Source organism: Rhyacophila brunnea, unplaced genomic scaffold (assembly GCF_057557595.1).
Source record: "Rhyacophila brunnea isolate RB1 unplaced genomic scaffold, BYU_Rbru_1.0 scaffold_7, whole genome shotgun sequence".
Lineage (NCBI taxonomy): Eukaryota > Metazoa > Arthropoda > Insecta > Trichoptera > Rhyacophilidae > Rhyacophila > Rhyacophila brunnea.
Window position 1 is genome coordinate 47,546,493 of NW_028233339.1, and position 24,785 is coordinate 47,571,277.

The following is a 24,785-nucleotide window of genomic DNA, read 5'->3' on the forward strand; positions in this document are numbered from 1 at the left end:
GAGTCGGGTTGACCAGATAAGTGAGATAAACACACAACCTGCGGCACTATTATACTTCATGGCCATGAACATTTTCAATTACTTATATAATTGTGCAATATATTTTCTGATTATTATGTGTCGATACTCGACAGCTCCATTATTAAAGTAGATGTATTAAAAATCACCAATAATTCACTGTATAAGTAAACCCAATTTGAAAAACGTTAATGTAGTGTTTCACATTGCCTTTAATCTTAGCGGTAGGTAGGGGGCCCGCCAAATATCCTAGCCTGAGGGCCATTTCAGGATGTGGGGACCATGGTGTAGGTACACCGAGTGTAATAGACAAAAGACCGATAAACGAGAAATTAGGCTCTAGAAGAAAAAGATCCTATGGGACTAATTTACATTCTCCTCCTTGACCCCCCCCCCCCAATATTAAATCCTGGGTGCGCCACTGGCGCTGATCCAGATAATGCCAATGTTTCGCCAGATATAAAAGGGGACCTCAAAATAGTTCAAACCAGTAATATTATATACAGAATGACCTTAAATATTTGGAAATTTATCTTCAGTGTGGTCATAACCATAGCTGCCACGTCCTTGTGATTTGCAACCTAAAGTACGCTGTCTTACTGGACGGCTCGATTAACCATGCTCCAACTAAGGAGCGGACGTAGAACAAGATAGGAGAAAACAGATGCCATTAAGTCATTGTCGTGTCGGTTCATTAGATTTCATCATTCTCCTTCTGTATGGTTAAAAAATTCGCAATGATTACAGTGCATTAATGGATATTTGTTACATGCATTGTGAACAAGTTATGTATTTTTCTTCTAGTAGAGTTGAACATTGACGTCCTTCATTACAGCTGCCCCTCCTGAAGCCTCCCCCTTTCTCTCTCTGCTCTCTTCGTCGGCAGCATTGAACACATCACTTGTAAATAAAAAATAAAAGGACAACCGTTGACATCTTACTTTGGTTACCACTTCTTAACATTTCAATGGAATGTAACATTGGTAAAGATGTATTAACTGCTTTTGAATTAAAAATAAATAAATGTGAAGATACTTACCGGTCGCTCTGTCACTAACTACTGTAGTGTATTATATGATGATCTACTAGTCACTAGTGTTCCTCAAGCTGTGGTACACATACCTGTGTGATATCATGTGTAAGTGATGTGAAATGGTTTTTATAATATCATCATACACTATTATTAAATGCGTAAACATGTTATTACTGACATTTGATTATATCCCATGGATATGGTTTATAAGAGGGTTCTTCTCTTCTTCCTTCCTTCCTTCTTATTTATAAATTATAAGCCGTGGGTTGATCGAAGTGTGTATGGTTTATTTTATCTTTTACAGTAACAGTACAATAAATGATAATAAGTAATAATGATAATGTTAAATGAAATTATTATAACTTCTAGGCCACATAAAACCTACGATTCATCTAACACTGTTATCCAAGCTATGTGGATAACAGGCACCGCTAGCTCAGGGTACTGGGTTTTCGCACTATCTCTCTGATGAATTCCAATCCTGTTATGGAAAGGATCATCGTAATCAATTGGTATCCGATGGACATTTTTACCATACCGTTGCAGCGGTTAATTGCGAGCATTGAAAACTAAACTCGAATTGGACGCCAAAGCCTTTTCTGTGAAAGAAAAGAACGTAAAAGAACATAATATTATGGGATACAATTAAATTAAATGAAACACCGTGATAATTTAACCTCACTGTATTTAATGATATTGTAATTAAAAGTCAATGGTACTATATCGTAATAACAATTAATTACGAAGGTATAAAAATGGCGATATAACGCCGAAGTGAAATCACCATCGTTCATAAACGACGATGTTATAATACATAAACGAATATTTACGTTACACAAAAGACATATTATCGTCTGCAAACTAAAATATTAATACAATAAGTCCTCAGCAACTTAACCTAACTTAAACCAAAATATCCACATGTGAGTGAGGTTATAATTAAAACAAATACTTAAAATTAATTAATAATAAAAAATGAAATTGAAATGTATTTACAGCCGCTTGGCGATCCCGCCAACCGGGACTCGCTCCTCCCCGTCCTCTCGTACCCAAGGGTCAACCAGAAAAGAAATGGATCCGAACAAAATTCGATCGCCTGACATCGATTCCCCCCACCACTTATCAAACCCGGAAGCTTGAAGTGCCAACCGCAGGATTTTTGTGTTGCCCGCGAGAGAAAAACCTCTCCACTAATTACAATTGTTAATTAGCCCATTGGTGACGTCCGCAACGTCACAATAAGTTTCAGGATAATGTCTAATGCTAGAACTACGGCGTAGTCAGACCATGTACCTAGTTCAATTGCATAGCTCACTTGACTCTGATAGGGCTTACGGCTAACCGCATTTATCCATTTTCAGAGTGCAAGCAAGGCTACTGTAGTGAACTAGGTGAATTAGATCTCTCGACGAAGCCAAGCTCGACTCAATTATCTATTGATAACTGAAAGTCAGGCATCACCATATATAGTTAAATAGGCGACCCCTTCTCTATCGTCTGTGTGATAACGTTTGCTGCGCGCTGTGATAGGAGCGCGCAGTAGCGGGGCGCCTGAATGGTGTTGTATGCAATGTCCGAATGAGTGAAAGAGAAAGTATTCGAAGGCTCCCGCACAGCGCTATAGCTTATTATTTGCAATTTTTATACGGCCACGATGGCCGAGTGGCTGATGCGTCAGTTTATAATGGGTCGCACGTTTGAATCCCGGGTCTGGTAAATACACATATTATTTTTCAATGTGTGTTTGGAGTTCAGAGTATGGACCTGACAGGTTGATTGAGTGGCTGAGATCCATTTCTCGTAAAAACAGAAATCTGTAAATACAAAGATCTATTCTGCGGAGATCCATATATTATGATCTTAGGATCAGACATCTACAGGCTGAAGAAGGTATCAAATATATCCAATTTAATTTTTAACCTCGTTCAAATAAATATCGTTTAAACATAATTTTTCATACCAGTAACAATTCAAATATATATATATATAAGTATATATATCATATTCTGCTACAGAATGTGGATATGTAGGCCGTAGGGGAGATCATAATATTGAAATAAAAAGTATTCATACTTCTTTGACAACCCTAGATTAGGGTAGATTGTAGATATTATACTGTATGTTTGAGAAACACTGATCTATAATAAATACAAGAAAAAACAGATTTACTAACACATTAATTAATATGACCTTCAATTTGTATCATTTTTGTATTATGATTCTTGTTTTCATTTGAGGTGATGTTAAAATATTCACCAACAATAATCTGCATAATGAGGACAGAGTTCAACAAAACAACTTGATATTAAAATAAAACTTATTTTAGTTGACGCAATATGCAATGTAAATAACTCACGATGAAATAAATGGTAAAAGCATGAATTATCATATCAGTCGTCGGAGAGGAGGTTAAAACTTTTTTAACAAACAACGATTGTTATGCCATTCGTTCAATCGATAGAATCTTTCAATTCAATCCAGCTGCAAAATTTAGAAATTCATCAAAATTAATTTTAATATAAATTCAATATTACTTAAATCAGTAAATATCTTATCATTTTATAATACCATTTCTACTTCTGAGCGGCACATATCGCCCTCCCCTCTGTTACAGCAGAACATCAATTAAGGCTGCGCGCAGACGGCAAAGCGAAGTTTCGGATTCATCCGCCAAACGTCGTTTGCGGGTCGAATGCGTTTTGTTTGCGTTTCGTTTACGGCGATATATCGACGATGCTGTCCAAACATCTGGACAGAGAAAACACAGTTTTCAAGGAGATTCATAAACGCCTTTTTTTGAAACTGCACCCTGCTGCGAGAGTATTTATCTCTCATTACAGTGGTGTACAAGGGTAAATAAATCAATATAAAATCAGTACATAATATTGAAAAAAATTAAATTAATTAAAATTAAAAAAAAAGATTATAAGTTAATACACGAAGAAAGGGTAAAAACCTTATTACCTAGATACCCACTAAGTAAAGGATGAAGTATAAAAACATAATATTGTGAATAATTTGAATACTTGCATTGTTTCTAAAAACTTGTTGTAAATACTATTAATACATTCGGTAGGTAAGGCTGCGCGCACACGGCAAAGCGAAGTTTCGGATTCATCCGCCAAACGACGTTTGCGTTTTGTTTGCGAGCCGATTGCGTTTTAAATGCGTGTCAAATGCGTCAATATTTCGACGATGCTGTCCAAGAGAAAACACGGTTTTCAAGGGGATTCATAAACGCCTTTTTTTGAAACTGCACCCTGCTGCGAGAGTATTTATCTTTCATTACAGTGGCGTACAAGGGTAAATAAATCAATATAAAATCAGTACGTAATATTGCATTATACCTACATTTATTTTCCCACTATTGCTTCTTTTGGAGCTGGACTGTTTTATATCGAAAGCGTTTTGAAAATTACCTATTGTTGAGCCTATTATATACCATCATCATCAATACTATCGACCGAAAGCCATAATATATAATAGTAAAAAAATACGAAATCTAACATAAATTTGGATATTTTATAGATAGGATAATACAATTTATCTATTACAGTTTGGTTTAGGCATAGCTTGATGAATTAAAAAAATGAACTTACAATATGTGTGATACGTATTTTTAATCTAAAGTTAAAAAAATAAGTAAGAATGAAAAAATGTGCACAATTTTGTCATATCGCCTAAAATATACCAATACTATTATGGTTTGGTAAGACAGGGCTTAATTGATTTTTAAAATCCAACCAATACCATCTGTAAATTGTAGTCGTATTTCAATAAGAACATATACAATTGACTGAAAAAGGTTAATGCGCACTATTTATGGCGGACCTTAACAGCTTACCTGCACCCTTCGCCACTGTACCTACATTTATTTTCCCACTATTGCTTCTTTTGGAACTGGACTATTTTATATCGAAAGCGTTTTTAAAATTACCTATTATTGAGCCTTGTATGTATCATCATAAACTTGGTCTGATTAATACTATCAACCGAGGGTACTTGATGGAGTTTGAATTTAAATTCTAATTAATTTAAGTTTTGTACTATTCCACTTGAGTATTTTTTTGCGATCAGGCTTTTGCCTTTCAGCATTTTGCGCACTCGCCGATGGCAAATACACATTGACATCAAATTCTAGCTACAATAAAAAAAGATTATAACTTAATACACGAAGAAAGGGTAAAAACCTTATTACCTAGATACCTACTAAGTAAATGATGAAGTATAAAAACATAATATTTTGAATAATTTGAATATTTGCAGTGTTTCTAAAAAAACCCGTTGTAAATACGATTAATACATTCGGTAGGTAAGCGTATTAAAATGTCATTTCCCGTAAACAATAGTTTTCTCGTTGTGCAATATGTTGAGAGTTTAATAATATTAACTAATGAGAGATGTCACCAACTGTAACTACTCACTAAATAAAAAAAAACGAATAAACAATGTTAAGGTATAGTTCGTAATATGCAAATTTAAATAATTTTTGATGAATACCTATATACCTATACCGAAAATATTTATATAAGTACCTATAGATACGTATTGAATTACCCACCTACCTATTCATATTATATGAAATACATATTTAAAATAACACCATTCTTTTGGGAAGAATACAAGTAGGTGTGCATTTGGCTATATTCGATATTAAATAAGTATGTATCTTTAATAGAATCATGCCTCCTTTTTATGATTGTAGAATCTTTATGTAGTATCACTCCCCTCCATTTTGCGTGTGTGTGTGAATTTTTCAACTGTCACTTTTTGTTTTGTTTTCTTTTTTTATCGTCTGTATTTGGGATGAAGGTGGATAATTGACACACTGGAATGGTTTCGGAAACGACGAGGTTTATTTGGTGTTAATATATACTATATGGTTACATTTTTTATCATTTAATTCTACGGAGCGCAAAATGTACGCGTTCGCGATTTTGCTGCTTGTCGCGATCTCAGCGCCAAAAAAAAAAACCGTTGGACTCGCGAGCTGTGCACAATGCGACGTTGCCATACGTGTTTTTTTTTTGGACAATGTTGCCGGTCAGATATTATTTATTAGTGGTATTATACATTATTTAATTATTTTCGCAATCAGCCGTTATTATTTGTTGGCTTTGATACCGATTCGGGCGTCTCCAGGTACACAAAGACACACCCAAATGGGGACCATACGGGGGTGTCACAAGCGCACCTCTCTGGAAAGGCCCGAATGGGGTCGGGCCAACTAAGGGCTGATTACGATAGCGTGTGTAACTGGACAGTGCGGTGGCTTGATAAGGGGTGGTTGCGTCTCTAGACGTTGAAGGATCGAAGCCCCACCGGTACGTCGGCGGCCGGAGAGACTCGGATGCAGCACTGTAGCATAGTGGTTCGCGGTTCCCGGGCCCACCGTAAAGCTGCTGAGAGAGGAGGGCGTCGCGCCCAGCCCTCTCAACACCCTCGGACCGTCGGCAACCAGAGAGTTTCGGATGCAGCACTACGCCGCTTTGTGGGCGTAGTGGTTCGCGGCTCCCAGGCCTACCGTACGGGCGGATGCTGAGAGAGGACGTCGCACCCAGCTTTCCCAACAGCGACCGTCCGAAAATCAGTCGATCCCTCACGAAAGTGCATACCGGCGCATTACTTGACCCCCTTTTTTGCTCGCTTGCCCTGCCGCGGCTATCGAATTACACGCACTGCACTGATATTATACTAATATAATATGCGAAAACTTAATTTTATACTTAAAATGGCTTTAAAGTTTATAAAAATAATTTTAAAAATATATCAGGGCCCAAAATGGACCGGAATGCCATTCTGCCTCATACAACTGCTCCGGGTTGTAAAATTTTCCACTTCGAGCACTGAAATAACTTAATATACATCGCTTCCAAACACAAAACACTTAAAACTAACTAATCTATGATGCTAATGGCTGAGGATGCTGCTTGGCTGCTTTCCGCTGATGGAGGCTGCTTTGCTCAGCTGAAGAAGGCCGCTTTGTAGCTCTCTTCATCATGGTGCATCTGGGCCAGGGCTGCTTGCAAGGCTCACAGACACGCTGCTGTTGACGAAGAGGGCTCAAGCGGCTGATGATGCAGGGCATTTGACGCCGTTTTCCCTCGTTGGAGCCAGGGTCTTGCCCGATACACTCGTCCGTGGGCCAAGTTCGCTGGCGGATGCAGTTGGTCGGGAGTACATCGGGAGCCATGACTTCGCAATCCGGGTGTTTCTGCTCTTTTCTTCACTGGCTTGGCTTTGGCAGCATCCTCTTTCTACTGCTTATTATTATACTTTTGTTGAGCGCCACCAGAGGCAAGCCTCTGGATGTTTCTTCCTCGCCGTTTCCTATTCCGGTGTTTGGATCTCAGGGTTGTGTGTCCGGGTGAAAGAAATTCCACCTGCTTCTTGGTTCCAGACGATCAAAATCAAGAAGCGTAGTCCCACGTTGACTGGGGCCACTTATCACTCCCCTCCATTTTGCGTGTGTGTGTGAATTTTTCAACTGTCACTTTTTGTTTTGTTTTCTTTTTTTATCGTCTGTATTTGGGATGAAGGTGGATAATTGACACACTGGAATGGTTTCGGAAACGACGAGGTTTATTTGGTGTTAATATATACTATATGGTTACATTTTTTATCATTTAATTCTACGGAGCGCAAAATGTACGCGTTCGCGATTTTGCTGCTTGTCGCGATCTCAGCGCCAAAAAAAAAAACCGTTGGACTCGCGAGCTGTGCACAATGCGACGTTGCCATACGTGTTTTTTTTTTGGACAATGTGAGCTGTGCACAATGCGACGTTGCCATACGTGTTTTTTTTTTGGACAATGTTGCCGGTCAGATATTATTTATTAGTGGTATTATACATTATTTAATTATTTTCGCAATCAGCCGTTATTATTTGTTGGCTTTGATACCGATTCGGGCGTCTCCAGGTACACAAAGACACACCCAAATGGGGACCATACGGGGGTGTCACAGTAGGTATCGAATCTATAAAATATTTTTATTAAATTTAATCTGTTTTTAAGCGTGAAGGCTCGCCATAACTATAAGGTAAACTAAACCATTATTATTTATTTTGTAGTAAGTATGTACTTATTTAATTATTTTTTTTATTAGTTGACACTTTTATCTTCTATAGATACACTAAAATGGAAACGGGTGCCAATAATAACATATTGAAGTGAGAATAATGAATACCTTCCTACTACTATCGATAGGTATGTTCCTGTGTACTTGTGTAGGTACATGTATATTTATATTAATTATTGTTTTCGTGTTATAATATATTATTTGCGATTAATTGATAACAAAATTTAGATAATTTATCTATTCACCCGCTACAGTAAAATCTATAAAATATTTTAATTAAATTATATCTGTTGCTCTACATTGCATGAACGCCACTGAAGCAATGGAATAATTAATTATGTCATACAATACATGCCATAAATATCCTACCTACCACATGTTCTTTTAAATCTTCCCATTTAGGCCAGGACCGAACTTTTGAAAGCTGAAATTTATGGGGGCGCGTATTAAGAAATATTACTGATTAACCACATAATTATGTTCAGAAAGGCCTAATAAATTTTATTTACCAATGACAAACTCATGACCGGATGAGTGGGTATTTTTCATTAAAAACTTGGGTATAATGTAAAGGTTTAAGCCTACGCAATCTGCACCTAGCACATTGTCATATATAATAATATGAAGAATGTTAAATCTCAGTCGGTTCCATGACAAAACAGGACAGTGACAAAACAGAACATGACAAAACAGAACACCTGGAGAAAACCTGGCTGTTCTGTTTTATCATGTTCTGTATTGTTATTGTTGTCGAAGTCATGATGAATTGTTTGCAATCAGAAAGATTCACTTGAATGATTAATGCTTATTTGGACTATGTCTGCATTTGCGTATAGCTAACAAAAATCCGCATGAAATTCATTAAAAATAATTTCTACACTATGAAAATATCATCAAATTAAAAAACGCTTTCGATATAATATAGCAGAATTCTATTCCAAATCAAGCAATAGTGGAAAAAATAAATATAGGTAAAATGGTAAAAAAGAAATACTTAATAATTATGTAGGTAATGTTTACATATTATATTTTTATATTTTATTTATCTTAGTTCGCCACTGGCGACAAAAAAAAGGTTTTTTTTAATTCTTCGGATAGTGCAATAAATAAATTCTTACATAATAACACTAACGGTGAAAACAAAAAGTACTATTATCCATTTGCCGAACACAATAAGGCACATATTGTATGACATAATTTATTACTTTAGTTCGAAAAAATTAAAAAAATCTTCCTTCTTTCTTAATTAGTGTCATCAAGAATTTCACAGTGGCGTTAATGCAATGGGGAAAACAGATATAATTTAATTAAAATATTTTATAGGTTTTTTGTATATAATTTGTTAGAACAATGTAATATATTATTATACCTATTGTATCTTTTATTAAATAAACATTTAAAACATATTATTCATAAACATTTGAAATATCTCCCCTTAAAATCTGTTCATATTTCCAATAGAATATTATTGCTTAGAATTCAATAGCTACATATTAAAAAGATAGCTATTGTAATGAGACTATATCAGGTAATTTCGTGTTAGTGTACCTACTAATATTTCAATCTATTTTTTATGAAAGGTGTTTTGAATTCATAACTACCAACTTTTTTTGAATATGTAATTGAATAATATGGTACTGTAGCGGCTAAATAGATAAATTATCTAAATTTTATTGTCAATTAATCGCAACAAATATATTATAACAAAAAAACAATAATTAATATAAATATACTTGTACCGATACAAGTACACAAGCACATACCTATCAATAGTAGTAGGTGGGTATTCATTATTCTCACTTCAATATATTATTATTAGTACCCGTTTCCATTTTAGTGTATCTATAGAAGATGACAGTGTCAACTAATAAAAAAATTAATTAAATAAGTACATACTACAAAATAAATAATAATAGTTTAGTTTACCGTATAGATATGGCGAGCCTTTCTTCTCGTGAAATACTTCTTCTCATAGCTGTGCTGTGTCACAACTTTTTATTATATTTTGTAAAACTGCTTACCTACCGAATGTATTAATAGTATTTACAACAGGTTTTTAGAATACTGCAAATATTCAAATTATTCAAAATATTATGTTTTTGTACTTAATCCTTTACTTAGTAGGTATCTAGGTAATAAGGTTTTTACCCTTTCTTCGTGTATTAACTTATAATCTTTTTTTATTGTATTAATAAATAATAATAGTACAAAACTTAAATCAATTAGAATTTAAATTCAAGCTCCATCAAGTACCCTCGGTCGATAGTATTGATCAGACAAAGTTTATGATGATACATAATAGGCACAATAATAGGTAATTTTCAAAACGCTATCGATATAAAACAGTCCAGCTCCAAAAGAAGCAATAGTGGGAAAATAAATGTAGGTATAATGCAATATTATGTACTGATTTTATATTGATTTATTTACCCTTGTACACCACTGTAATGAGAGATAAATACTCTCGCAGCAGGGTGCAGTTTCAAAAAAGGCGTTTATGAATCTCCTTGAAAACTGTGTTTTCTCTGTCCAGATGTTTGGACAGCATCGTCGATATATCGCCGTAAACGAAACGCAAACAAAACGCATTCGACCCGCAAACGACGTTTGGCGGATGAATCCGAAACTTCGCTTTGCCGTGTGCGCGCAGCCTAAGCATACAGTAGATTTGGGATGAAATTAGTCCAAATAATCGAAAAAATAGTAAAATCATTTTACTTCCAGAAAAGACCTTTTTAATAATTAGTTAATTTTGAAAAAAAAAACTCTTTTTACACACTACATAATTTGACTTGATAATAAAAATTGATAATTTGGTATTTTATATTCCTCCAGTCTTTTTTCCCAATTCAAATTATCTTATTTTTAAATTATAAGCTAAATTTAGATAATAATTCGGCATTTGCAGCTCACACCGTGTTCAATGTTATTTTATTATCCAATAAAACCTGTTTTGAAATATCTGAAGGTTAACTCCTTTTTCCTTCCCACAAAAATCCACTTTTTTTGTATTTTGGCAATCATAGGAATGATCAAAAACAAATTTGGATAATTGAGGTACCAGTGTTTTATAGTAGTAGCTTGTTACGGTTACTAGTGTCGATTGTACTCACATCAAGCCTATTCTATCAAATCGCTTTATCGCACTTGGCACCTTGTTTCGTCAAAAAACAATCAAACTTCATGCTAATGTGGTACATACGGTTGTTACCCATTGGGTTTGCAGTCTAATTCTATTTGTTCATGTTGTAAGAAAGTATAACAACTAAGATAACTTAAGGTAAGGGGGTAATGTCTAACGCAGTATAACCCCTATTTTACGTTTTTTAAGGGACTGAAAAAAAAACCTAATTGGAGGGAAAATGTAAAGAGGGGTATTGAAAAAAAAAACATTTAAATTTTATGTTTCTACAAAATAACAAAATGACAAAGCTTTCCTTTGGTTAGACATTATGTGTTTGAAAGAATGAGGACGTAAAAATGAATAATAATTGAACCAAAAGCCATATGAAATAAATAAACCGCGAACTTGTAACTTGTAAGACTGATGACAGAATAATGACAGACGGAGTGTATACAAAACACTAACACGATGCCAAAAGAAAAGATAGCGACCAATGGACCAATCACCTTGTTATGCGCCGAACTTGGGCCAATCACAGCGTCACTCGCCGAACAATCACCGTGCTCCGTTCTAAAGACACGAAGTTTTCCTTCCAAACACCTTACGCCGTTCGAATGTCACGACCCAATCATTGCCAAGCGCGCGTAACTCACAAATTTTGAATATTTCCGACGTAAATCGCGGGAAAGAAAAACGTAAATGCGGGTATTAAATGTACTGAAATACATCGGGACTGAAAAAATTACACGCCATTGCCGGGAAAACGTGAATTCCGGGGACGTAAAAACGAGGTTATACTGTATTAATAATGCATAATATCGTCTGACAGCAGAATTAATAATCCAAATTTGATTTTCTTCTTTACGGCTATTCTCACACTATTTTTTTATTGCATAATTATTCAAGGCTACTAATAAATAGATTATCTTCTCCGGCCATATCCGCCCCCTTAGTTGGAGCATATGGACACCACGCGGCACCTCCAAGAATCCCTGTCTCTCGCCAGTCTTCTTGCTTCGTTCCAGGTCAAACCATCATCCCGTAGCTCCACCGTATACACTCTGTAGATATTATTTAGCGGCCTTCCATTAATAATATTTTCTTTCAAATTCTCTTTACTTTATGCACTGCGCTGCATGGTTGAATCACCAGTCCCGTGCGGCTCTGCTCGGGACTTAAAAATGAGGGCACACTGTAGTGAAATGGTAGGTGGCTGCGCATCATCGCGGCTGCATAGACATGACGGGTGGGAGGAGGGTGTCAAATATATGGCCTGAAATTGGGAGTAATTTTCCCTTGGCTTACTGGGAACTCTTGTATCACTTAAAAATGATAAAAGCATTTGAACAAGCAATGGGCGGCATGGAACCCCCCACTGCAGCAGCTACCAGTAAAGTACTATCACCCTCCGGACGCGGCCGTGGCCGAGCATAGCCGGGATAATCGGCGAAAAGACACATTCCAAAGGGCGATACTTTCAAAATTCATTGCGCAAGCAAACTATGGCTTTATTATTGATAGACGATAATGTGAAAGAGTGCAAAGCTTTAGAAAATTATTAAAAACAGAACAACAGCACCAATATCAAAGCGAGGATCTGGCATCTTAACATACTGAGTGTTTCTGTCCCGTCCCTCACTTCTTGGCCTAGCTCAGTGTCACGGCCCGCCAAACTCGCTTCACCCGCGAAAAGCCGGTGACAACGTATATAAATAAAAGAATCGTACTTCCGCAAAATATTCAATAAATATCTCAACTTAGGTTTTGGAACTCCCAGAACAGACATGTCTACAATTATCGGAAAAATAAAAACTGCGTCAAATAATGAGATCAAGCAAACTCTTATTACAACAAAACAGGTCCATAAAATATGTTCTCAAGCATATTATGACATTTTACAGGAGAAGGATGACGAAACTTTGATTGTCAAAAAAACCGACCTCTTCCCGAGTTACCTGACTCGGTTACTTATTATAGTCGACAACTTTGTTTATATAACTGTATTGTCATTAAAGGACCTTCAGGTAATGTCTTAAATTCAAGCACTGAACTTCTTACTGCTGGACTCCAATGAAATTTCCTCTTGCCTTTATGTTACCCTCCGAACTACAGATGTTTCCAAATATACAACCATTAGAATGCAGTTGGCTTTTTATAGATCGTTAGAGATGTTGGCCGGACCAGGAAATTACAAACCTCTTCAGTGCCGGCACGTTCCTCGACTGCTAGAAGCGGGGCTTACTCAAGGTAATCTCCAAAGCCAGCAATCGAGAGCCGTGTAGCTCCAAAGCCTACCGCCCTCTCACACTCTTGCCTGCTCTCGGCAAGGTACTGGAGAAGCTTTTGTGCTGCAGGATTGAAGCCCACCTGGAAGAGCCCATGCCACTTTCTGGCAAGCAATATGGGTTCTGAAGAGGCAAAACAACAGTAGACGCCATTCAACATGTGATCGCCATCGCTGAAAATTCCCGCCGTAAATACGTCCTAGGAGTTTTCCTGGACACTGCAGGTACGTTTGATAGTGCTTCCTGGCCTCTTATACTTCAAAAGCTTCGGCTTTAGAGACTACCAGGAAGTTTGTTCACGTCAATTCAAAGCTACTTCACGAATAGATGGATTGAGTTTCGTGTTGGTTCTACCACAACTGAGAGGCGCACTAGCATGGGATGCCCCCAGGGCTCTGTCCTGGGACCCCTCCTCTAGTACGTTCTCTTCGACGATCTCCTTAGAATTCCGCTTCCAACCGACTGCACTGTCATCGCCTACGCCAGTGATGCGCTGCTGTTGGTTGAGGCTGACGGCTCGTTATAAATCGTTTGTTATATTATATAAATCGAAATACTCATTATTTCGTAATTCGAAATGGAATTTGGTCCAGAGGCCATTTTTATCCATATAAATCGAAATAAATAATAGTAAAATACTTATTTTCTTGGAAAGTAATACATTTAATGACTGCAATTAAGTAGGCAAAGACCTACAAATTTACTGATGGAGGCAAAACCCAAAGTTTTAGTTGTGGATATACACAAAACTTCTAATGTTCTGACACAAATGACTTATCCAAAGATCAATAATATTATTGCAGTTTATGTCAATCAGGGTTCATGTAGGGGGAGGCGGGGCTAGTTTAGTTACAGGGGCATGTTGTTACATCCTAGATAACTCTCCCGTTATAAAGTCCTGTGGCGTAGGTGTCACACAGAAGACGTAAACATCCTGTCCGCAGTCGCTGACGAAAGGTCGCCTGCATTAATTGTATGCAGTTGAAATAAAACCATTTTGAGTGAATTTCGTGTCCAAAGCAACTTTTGTTGGCCGAATTTGAAGTTTGATTGTTACCAAATTGTAAGAGGTAAGTTTTTTTAAAGTATGCTATTAAAAATCTATATATTTATGCTCTTATTTTGTATATTTACCGAAGTAAATATAATTCCCGTGTTAATATTAAAACAATTTCAATTTTATTTGGGTCAAAGGGGCTAGTTGTTACAGTGAGGTGGGGGCAGGTTGTTACTGTATGAATTAACTCCACTCACTACCACTTTACTACAAATTCTTTGTTATCTTCTTTATTTGCAATATGTAGGTACTTCTACCATCTATTTTTATCCTTCCAGATTACAATCTTACAATGGTGAGTACAAAAAAAACAAAACCGATAGAGGTAAAATTTCCCAGGAAACCGACAACAGAGCGGCCAAAGAAATAATTGAAAACAGAATATCTCTTAGAAAAAAAGCTGCCCAAGCATACAAAGTAAACTATATGACCTTACAATGTTATATTGAATATAAAGAAAACCGTCAGACCACTTCCAAGTTAGTGGGGTTACGCAAAACCTCGCCAGGTATTTTCTGTCGATCAAGAAAACGAGCTTGCAACATACGTAAGAAAATGTAACAAAATATTTCATGGCCCAAGGAACTAAGAAACTGAAAAAGAAAGTGGTGTTATCTTCTTCGGACGCAGAGAATGAAGAATGCTTCTGTTTGGAGAATTATACTTTCTTTAAACCTGGGCAAGAGTGGATCCAATGCACAACATGCAAAAATTGGGCTCACATTTCCTGTATTCGTGGGGATAAAGTTAATTTCATGTGTCAGAATTATGATTTTCACATGAAAATCACAAGCAAAAAACTTACTTTTACATAAATTTTTAATTATTGTTTTAATTGGTAACAACGTGCTCCTACCCTGTAACAACTTGCCCCCGGCTGGGGCACATTGTTACACTTTTCATTTTTTGTTTTTAATGCTATTGTAATTTTTGTAAGGTATGTATGGATACAAATAAACAGTATTGTAATAGCTAAATGTATGTAGAATTAGTAATAATTAATATGATGTGTCTTAAGGGGCCGCTGAAGAGCTCGACATTCAAATATAATTCAGTATAAAAAGGACCTCGGCGTCGTAAGTACGTTAATTTAAATCGACCTTTTCGCAAAAATCACTAATCATCGGAGATTTTATTTCAAGAAACATTATTATTATTTTTGATATTGTCTGCCGCTCAACATTATTATTATTTTTTAAACACCTGCAAGATACACGCCGATCAGAAAACAGGGCTGTCAAAATAATATTATGTAATATAATATTTTTAAAATGTTAATTTCATCATAGTTTTTAATCAAACCTGTGCAAGTACGTACTGATAACTTGGGTGGATTTTGTAGCAAACATACTATTGATATATATATACGGGTATATTATTATTATAACCCAAATCAAATTGAACATAGGTTGATACTCAAATACTATTATAGTATGTTTATGATTTCAAGAAAATAAAACGATGGTATAATTAATCCATATCAATTATTTGAAAACATTACATTCGCACTTTGCAAGATAACATCAAAATGTGTATATACTTATCTAAATGACGAATGACATTCATGAGTGAGCACGGCTGAAAGCTTGGAAATGTGTTTTTTTCTATTTCAAAATCTTTTAATTGTGTATTATTTTATTACAGATTCAAGGCCAACTTCATATAACTAATAAAAAATACTGTTTATTTATACGAATAAAAAAAGACAGGAAGGAAGATGTGTACAAATCACGGCAATCAGAAAGGCCGGCAAATATGGCCGACAATGCGTGATACACAAACAGAAAATACACAAAATTACAAACACATTCGAAGTTTGCCGCACACGTACAGACCACGTGATATTTGTTTACGCAAAATCATCGCTTTTCAAAATGGCGAATTTGATTGCCAGATTTTACTGCGATGAATCAGTATGTTCCTTCTTGTCTTATTTTATTCGTAGGTTTGTTTACTATGTACACCGAGAAATTTCCATTTATAAAATCGGAAACGATTTTTACAGAAGAGTTTTGGAATATAACGCTACCAAAACTGGAAAAAATTCTATCACGTGTGTTGACTTCCTGAATTAGTAAACCCCAGGTCCATGCCACTACGTGAACCACAGTGGACATTAAGCCATTTCCATACTGGCAACCTCATTAAATTTTACGATACTTACCATAATTGCTTAAGAAATTTTACGATAATTATCATAATTATCGTAAAATCTAACGAGGTTGCCAGCAACATGTTGCCAGTGTAGACCCGGCATTAAATGCACAAAACTTAAATAATATATAATATAATTAAAAATTTTAAATTATGACAGACAGCCCTGATGAAATAAATATGAAATATGATTTGATCGAGTCGTCGAGCAAGTTTGATGACACAAACAACTTGGACGCGACCTTTTTATATTAACTAGTAGACCAGATATTATGGACCACACGTTAAAAAATTATATTTTCAATTCTCAAGGCCAATTCTGTAGAACGTCCCCTTAAGATAAACGGATTTCAGATATTTAACTTTTTCTTTTTTTGTAACAACTAGCCCCGCCTCCCCCTACTTGTGTGTACTTCATGTAAATTCAGAATCCATTATTTTATTTCATATTATATTTACCCTGTAAAATATTAATGTGAAAAACATGTTATTTCACAAGTAACCTTAGCACATAGCCATTAAATGGTTTTCAGTGAAAAAAAAAATATTCATATATGTATTAAGTAATCAACTTGGGACATTGTATTTTAATAAACTATATGAGATTCTTTTCTTTTAAAATTTAAGTTGATAACAACTAAATGTTTAGATTAAACTTGTATGTAATAATGAATAAAGTGACTCTTTGTTTGACAGGACTAGTTCACTAATTGACATTTTTATTATTGTTTATAGAATGTTCATGCATTTTATTTTAAATACAATACAAACCTACATATGTACCCGTTTTTTATTGTTGTATGATTCTAGATTAGATTTTCACAAGGAACAACATTCTTATTTTAGTATTTTTATTCTTGGTAGGTATCTAACTGGATGTCTGAATACTCAGTAATTAGTGCTTAATTACAAAAACACATATTTCAAACTAGTTCACATTAAATTACTTTTTTCACTGGTAGATACCACGTACACTATTTTTCAATACATCGTCCCCAAACAAATTGACAAAAAAAAAATTCTCTCACTCAACTCTCTCTCAACTTACAAACAAGGTAATAAGGTGAAGTGGTTAAAACGTACTGTTCGGTTAAAGCGGATACAGCGGAAAATACATTTTGAAAATAGCCGATAAACTGGATTATTTTTTAGTTTGGGTTAGTATAGGTTAGGTTAGGTTGGGTTAGTGACACGGCCTTAAAATGTGTGCCATCAGCCGACATTTTCTTTCGATAAATTTGTGACGTCACAACTTTTCGGTCCGACCTTAAATGTCGATTTTTACTTGAAAACACGCGGCCTACCTCTAAACAAAGCTATAATAATTATGTAATGAGTCCCATAGTACAATCTGAGTGACTTATAGCCCCTCAGAGTGAACTATGGATGAGTTTTCTTTCAAGAAGACCAAACGTTCTTATAAGGTGAAATGTAAGTATTTAAAATGTATAGGATAAGGGTAAAAAATAGGTAATAAATTGTAAACGACTTATGTGATATCATTTGCTAAACATTGTAAATAAATGTCCATTTGTATTTAATCTGATTTTGAATTATATAAAAATAAATTTTATTTTTCAAATTTGGTCGCGATCTATTTACCGCTGCCAAAGTAAAATATCTTAAATAAATAAATTATGATATCAAATATTGTCGTAATTAAAATCTAATGATTACGTTTTGTAAGTACTGATTACACACGTCTAAATTAAATAATAAATTAATGTTTTGAACTATAATAAAAGGGTACGAATTTAAGTACCTACTTTTGTAAAAGATAGATGAAGGAATTTCGAAAATAGAAATTCTGATAATGTAAGTCCAAGGACTCGGTTGCTCTCCTAATTTACAAATAAAAATTGTTCTTTAGACCTGTCAATTAACCCTGACAGATCAATATTAAATTACCCGAAATAGGTAATTTTCAAACTCTATAAATAAATACTTCTAGACTCTAGAAATCTAGACTAAAACTAATGTTATACCTTTAAATTGGAGTGTTCTATAAATATAATTAAATAAATTTTAATCGTAGCCACTTCCGGCCGCCCACAATCAGCGCGCAAAGTTCTGCATAAAAGAAACGAACAAATTCGATTTCTGTCATTCCTATTATGCGCACGTACGCGATCGGTGGTTTTAATGATTCACGTTCATGTTACACTTTATTTGAAACGAAAATATTTTCATTTTTCCTTACCGCTAACCCAAAAATGGATTAGTAAATATTTAGACAATCTATGTCAGAAGTACTATGAGGACTTTTACGATTGTCACTAAATTTGTACCACTTATAGGTATTTATAAATTGCTTATTTTTATTTAATTAAATGATCATAATTTTCCGGAAAAGCCGGGAAATAAACGGCTTTTCTGTGATTGGTCCAAGACTTTGGCTTTTGGTTCTGTGGAGGAGGTAGGAAAATCCCTCATTGGTCCATTTTTCGCGCGTGAACACACCTAGAAAAGTCATGTAAGACCCTTAAGGTCCCTTTTTGATATTATAAGTTAATAAAATCTATACTTCGATAACAAGTATTTGAACCCTTACACGTAAACGTAATCTCTTGATTAAAAATATAAGTAGTTCTTTAGTTATTCAAAGAAAACATAAATTTAGAGTGGGGGAATAACGTCAAAGTCTCGGGTTTTCCCCATTCGGGGCCTATATAACACCATACATTTCCATCTACTTCAGTTGCCGATTTTCCAATAGTACCGAGAGGTCTTGTCCAAACGTGGACCGGATCCTTGTAGTTTTTAAATATTCTCGCGATATATTTCATTTACGAAATAATTCCGACGCGTCACCGGTTTGACGTCATAGTGGATGACGTGTGATTCGAGCTGTCAGTTGATAATGTAAACAACACAGCGTCGCGTCATCGGTTTGCGATCTTATTTTCGCGATCTCATTTTATAAAGAAACATAGTTTTCTAAAGTTTGTAATCGGCGGCTCATAGTTATAAGTGTGTGATCGTACATAAAATAAATATAAAATAATTATAATTAGTAACTTTATCTGATAATTAAGTTAAATAAGTTTTATAAAATAATTAAATAATTATTTGAAATTAAATTAAAGTGTATAATTGTCAATAAACAATTAAATAAAATAAATTTATTTATCAAGAATAATTTAATAAATAATTTAAACAATATTACTACAAGTGTTTATTTTGAAAATAATCTGCGATGTATTTTACGAAAAACATCTGATTCAAAGACAAGTGACAGGAGGTCAGCTGTCTTTGACGTTTACGTAAATATTTACGAAAATAAATTCGATTTGAAGGTTAATTAGATAATTAATGACCTAGACGCCGACCTATTACTAGGTGGCGATTCTAAACAATATAAAGTTAAATAATATCGATATAGTGTATTCCAAAAGTGTCGATCAAGAACTTTAGGTGACCACCCTCTCCCAAATAGTACTGAGCTAGCCAAACAAAGGTTCTTAATCGGTCTTAGGGCAGGACCGGTTGAAGATAAAGTACCTTTGGGACTATTCCGGGACTGGGGTATCGTCATTAGGTTAGGTTTGGTTAGGTTAACCCAGTGGTCGGCAAACCGCGGCTCGCGAGCTACATGCGGCTCTACCACAAATGCCCCCTGCCCTATTTGACATGGCTACAAAGAAGAAGCAAAGAAAAACGTAAGATGAAAACCGTGAATTTAAAGTTGAATGGACCGAGACTTGCGCGTTTATTCAAAACTTAAAAATGATCTACTAACCTGTATTATTTGTCGGGAAAAATTGGTGCATAACATGAAGTCAAATTCGGAGGGATACTTTACAACTGAACACGCGTAATTTAGCACTAAATATCCTGTCGGTGATTCAAGGAAGAAAGCAGTTGAGGAAATTTAGAAGAGTCAGAAAAATCAAGTTCTGTATTTAATTACTGAATACAATCTTCCAACAATGTTAAGATTCCATGTTTTGTAGTTAGTAAAGAGATTTCTAAGATAGGAAATCAATAGTAAATCGAGAAGTCGTCTTATTGATGAGAACCTGGAGTCGTGCTTAAAATTAAAAAAAACAACATACAAACCTGACTTACCCAAACTTTGCAAGGAGAATCAAAGCCATTATTCACATTGAGTGTTTATCAGTCATTGTCATGATTTAATTCTATTGATACCTTACTTACAATTTAATTTTTATCAATAAATAAGATCATTATTAAGTATGATATCAAGTTTTATTCAGTGTACCTATAGTTTAATTAAGACTTCAATTTTTAACTAAAGTTGATTTTGAAGTTGAATGAAGTTAATAAACAGTGTACCTACATATTATATAATTTCAGTTTAAGATATTTGGCTCTCAAAATAAATCTCGACGTTGTAATGTTGATATTTGGCTCTTTTGACTAATGAGTTTGCCGACCACTGGGTTAACCTAACAAATAATCCAGTTTATCGGCTATTTTCAAAATACGTTTTCCCCTGTATCCGCTTTAAACGAACAGTACCAAAATAGCTGCAGATTTTGGTTTAATTCAATACAAATTTGACAAAGAAAGTAAAACAAAACCCCCTAACTTCGCCCGGTTTTTTAACAGAAAGTCGTTTTGCCACCAAAATATCCACCAATATGAAGTCTTATAGATCTTATGTAATGCACAATGATAGTGTTTATTTTTATTTATATTGAAGTAATACAATAAATCACTATTTTTTATATAGACAAAGTTACGGCACGATTCCCTAACTTCGCCTAATGTGTTTTAGTGGGTCCACTAAAAAATTATTGTCTTTGGATACTCACGAAATCTATCAAAAAATGACCTTAAGCAAATTCAGGTCTTATGCTAGAGACAATTTGACATATTTTAAAGAAATATCTACGTTGGCGAAGATAGGAATCACTTCAATGACTGTTTCATACAACCTACCAATTTACGCTAGGGCTGCCAAAACCCAAAGCATTATAGTATCATTTTTATGTATTGATTTACATAGTAAATTTTTAATAAAGGAAATATGAGAAAAATTGTTAACTGGTGATTCAAAGCGATGAATAGTTTTTAGTCTAAAAACCATAAAAATAAAAAAAAACACATTTATTTCAAGAAAATCGTTTTTTTGTGACAACCCTAAAGCCAGGGGAAGTGTAGGAACACGTAGTTTACAAAACATAGCCTGACATTGCATACTCAAATAATTGATGTTTTATTATAAATATCGGAAATCGCACGTTACATTTGGCAAGCAGACTATATCACTATATTATATTAAAAATATAAAGAACCTACCTCTACAAGATTCGTGGAAATCAGCAAAAGTTCAGAGGTATTCCGAAAAAATCTCTTCAAACCGGACTCGAAAAAACGGCACTAACACAAACACGGTGAAAATAATGGCGGTTTAAAAATTGTGTGGTGACAGGACGAATATTATCTTTAAAATCGCCTTAGTGGCTTAAAGTGGTGTGATAGTAAAAACATGAGTTTTTAGTGTTTAATTGATTTAGGTGAAGTTAGGGGGTTTTACGTTACTCAAAGGCTAAATGGCACCTATACCAGAGGCACATTAATCAATCTCACGTCTGGAACCTTTAAAACGAAGGTAGAGATACAGTCCGCGGTCATCCAGAAACCAGAAAGGAAAAAGGAGATAACTACTCCAAAATCACTACTTTTCAGGAGAGTTAAAGCTTAATTTTTCAACAACCTTGTACATATGTGAATATGCTTCCATGTTCCTATTGTCCCTCATGCATTGTGGTTCATTTTTCATGTAGGTACAGTACAACATGTCTATGTATCCATTTGCACATAAATATTCATGAATGAAACACATTCAGCCATAAAAATTAATTACCAATAGTTTTCACAGCACAAGGGATTCACAGCAATATTTATAAAAGTGTCAAGAAAACACCAACCTTGAAGTCGGCAACCTATGCCTTCAGAAACTTCGAATCGTCAGCTCTGAACCGAAAAAAAATGTAAACACAAATAAAAGAATATTAATTCGGTGAAAGCGGTTTACACCGATACATTGATTCTCAATTCAATTTAATCTGCACAGTTTTCATTTTTTACCATGTTGCCGGTGTCTTCTATCTTCTATCACAGCATGTAGCACAAATTAACAGATATGGTAAATATTGATGAACAACTACTGTGGCAGCGGCGGTAGAGCGTCTGTCAATGCAAATGCGGCGCGGGCAAACGGGCAGGCGGCCGACACTTGCTACGAATACCGCTGCTGCGATCCGCTCGGCCCAGGAAGATCCTCCTCGCTCAGCAACTCGATGACAGCACTGTTGATAGACAAAATAACAACATTTGTATATTTCTTATCGTTAAGTTTGAGAAGGAGGCTCTCGCTTTCAACCTGTTGTCATATAGTTTAGGTGCAGAACGGGTTCGACGAATTATTGTTACTTAGACAAAATAAACATGTTCATTGTTTTTGTATTCCAGTACAGTAAACTCTCAGTAATCCACCGCACGATTATCCGACGACTACTATAATCCGCCTTACGTTGAAAGCACAAATTCAAGCTGTACAATTCGCCGGTATTAGATTATCAAATTCAGTAGTTCGCCGCGTACAAGTATTTATACAACGCAGATGAAACACGGGTTTATTTTGAAAACTTCTCCTTCGTAAAACGTACGTTCATCGCGAAGAAAGTAATGTACCAGGGAGGAAAGTGCCCAAGGACCGCATCATACTAATTATGCCGTAGCTCCAATGCAACCGGTAGACACAAACTGAAGCTTTTGGTTATAGGGAAAGCCAGGAATCCTAAGCCATTCAAGAATATGAACTCACTGAACAACTGGTTTTGTCTTACTTAAGTGATTTACTGTTTAATTAAGTTAATAAACTTAGTTTATAAATATGTATAATTTAGTAAATACTTGATTTTGATTATAAATAAAACCGTAATTTGGAGGTACAAAATTCCTCAAAAAATCTATTTTTACGAAATAAGGTGAGTCGGGGTAAGTGTAGCTACTAAGATATCTCAGTATCTACTACAAATTGGATGATGCCATCTATGGAAAGGTGATAGCAAAGTCACCGATTTATAAAAATAATCAGAAATGGTGTCGATACCATGTTTTTTGTGGTGACTACATGGATTATTCTCCAGACAACATTTTGAAGTCGACGAGTGAGATGGTAGCTGTTACTAAAATATTTTTTTAAACACGGAAATCTGCACATTGTGGTTGTAAAAATTGGTGAGTATATGTGTTTTGACACGCTGCTTCACGTGGTATTATCGTTTTACTGAATTATAAGCATTTGAAACCTTTAATCTAGTAGACACACTTCCCCCATATATTTTCTATGAATTTGCAAAGTCAATATTTTAACTAGTGATGGGACATGACGCATTATTTATATCGATCGAAGTATCGAAGATCGAAAATATTCGTAATTGAAATAGAATGTTTATATGTAAGAATTTGTATACCAGTATAACCTAGATAATTCTAAATCCAAGGGACTCTGAAAATTTGATTTCGAATTCGCAAAAATTGCTATAAATCGAATTTTCTGAAGAAGAAAAAATAATCGTCAATTTGTATGGGGACTGTTCGACTCAAAAATGTTCTTCTAAGCCTATAATTCTGGATTGCAAAGTTGTTCAATTACCAAATAAAGAAGTTACCGAAAGTTAAATAGAAATGCCACTGTTACAAAAATTTCCTGCAGAAAATATAGAAAAAACTTTGAAACACTTTTGCTGAATTCTATCAGTAGTAAGGCGCCTATAAAGAATACGAGAAAAATGGTTGCCCCAGGAGCAGAAGTGATTACATGTTATGATGTTATAGAGCGAATGAAAAATAATGTCCCAATAGAAAAGAAAATAAAGCCATTGCAAGACAAAACTAACATGCAGAAGAAGGTATTGAAACCGATAAAAGTACACCTAAACAAAAAAAAACACGAACCCATGTCATCGGAAGAAGATTTGTCATGGACATCAAATGACGAAAGCGAAGATAAGATGCAAGACTATATTAATGATTTGCTCGGCGACGAGGAAAACAATC

At 35.1% G+C, this 24,785-nt stretch overlaps 1 protein-coding gene and 1 long non-coding RNA gene across 2 annotated transcripts in view; one reads left to right on the forward strand and one right to left on the reverse strand.

Annotated features, from left to right (window-relative positions):
• Positions 1–1,319: 1,319 nt before the first annotated feature.
• On the forward strand, positions 1,320–11,620 carry LOC147065005 (uncharacterized). Its single transcript, XR_015071960.1, has 3 exons — positions 1,320–1,393; positions 2,295–3,681; positions 10,788–11,620. It is a non-coding gene; the product is annotated as an uncharacterized LOC147065005 (long non-coding RNA).
• A 10,821-nt stretch (positions 11,621–22,441) lies between these two features.
• LOC147065006 (ATP-dependent DNA/RNA helicase DHX36-like) overlaps positions 22,442–24,785 on the reverse strand; it is a 55,920-nt gene continuing 53,576 nt past the window's right edge. The window contains exon 13 of the mRNA XM_085958378.1: positions 22,442–23,029. Within this exon, the coding sequence (XP_085814504.1) occupies positions 22,960–23,029 (70 nt within the window). The 3' untranslated portion in view covers positions 22,442–22,959. The remainder of the gene's footprint in view (positions 23,030–24,785) is intronic.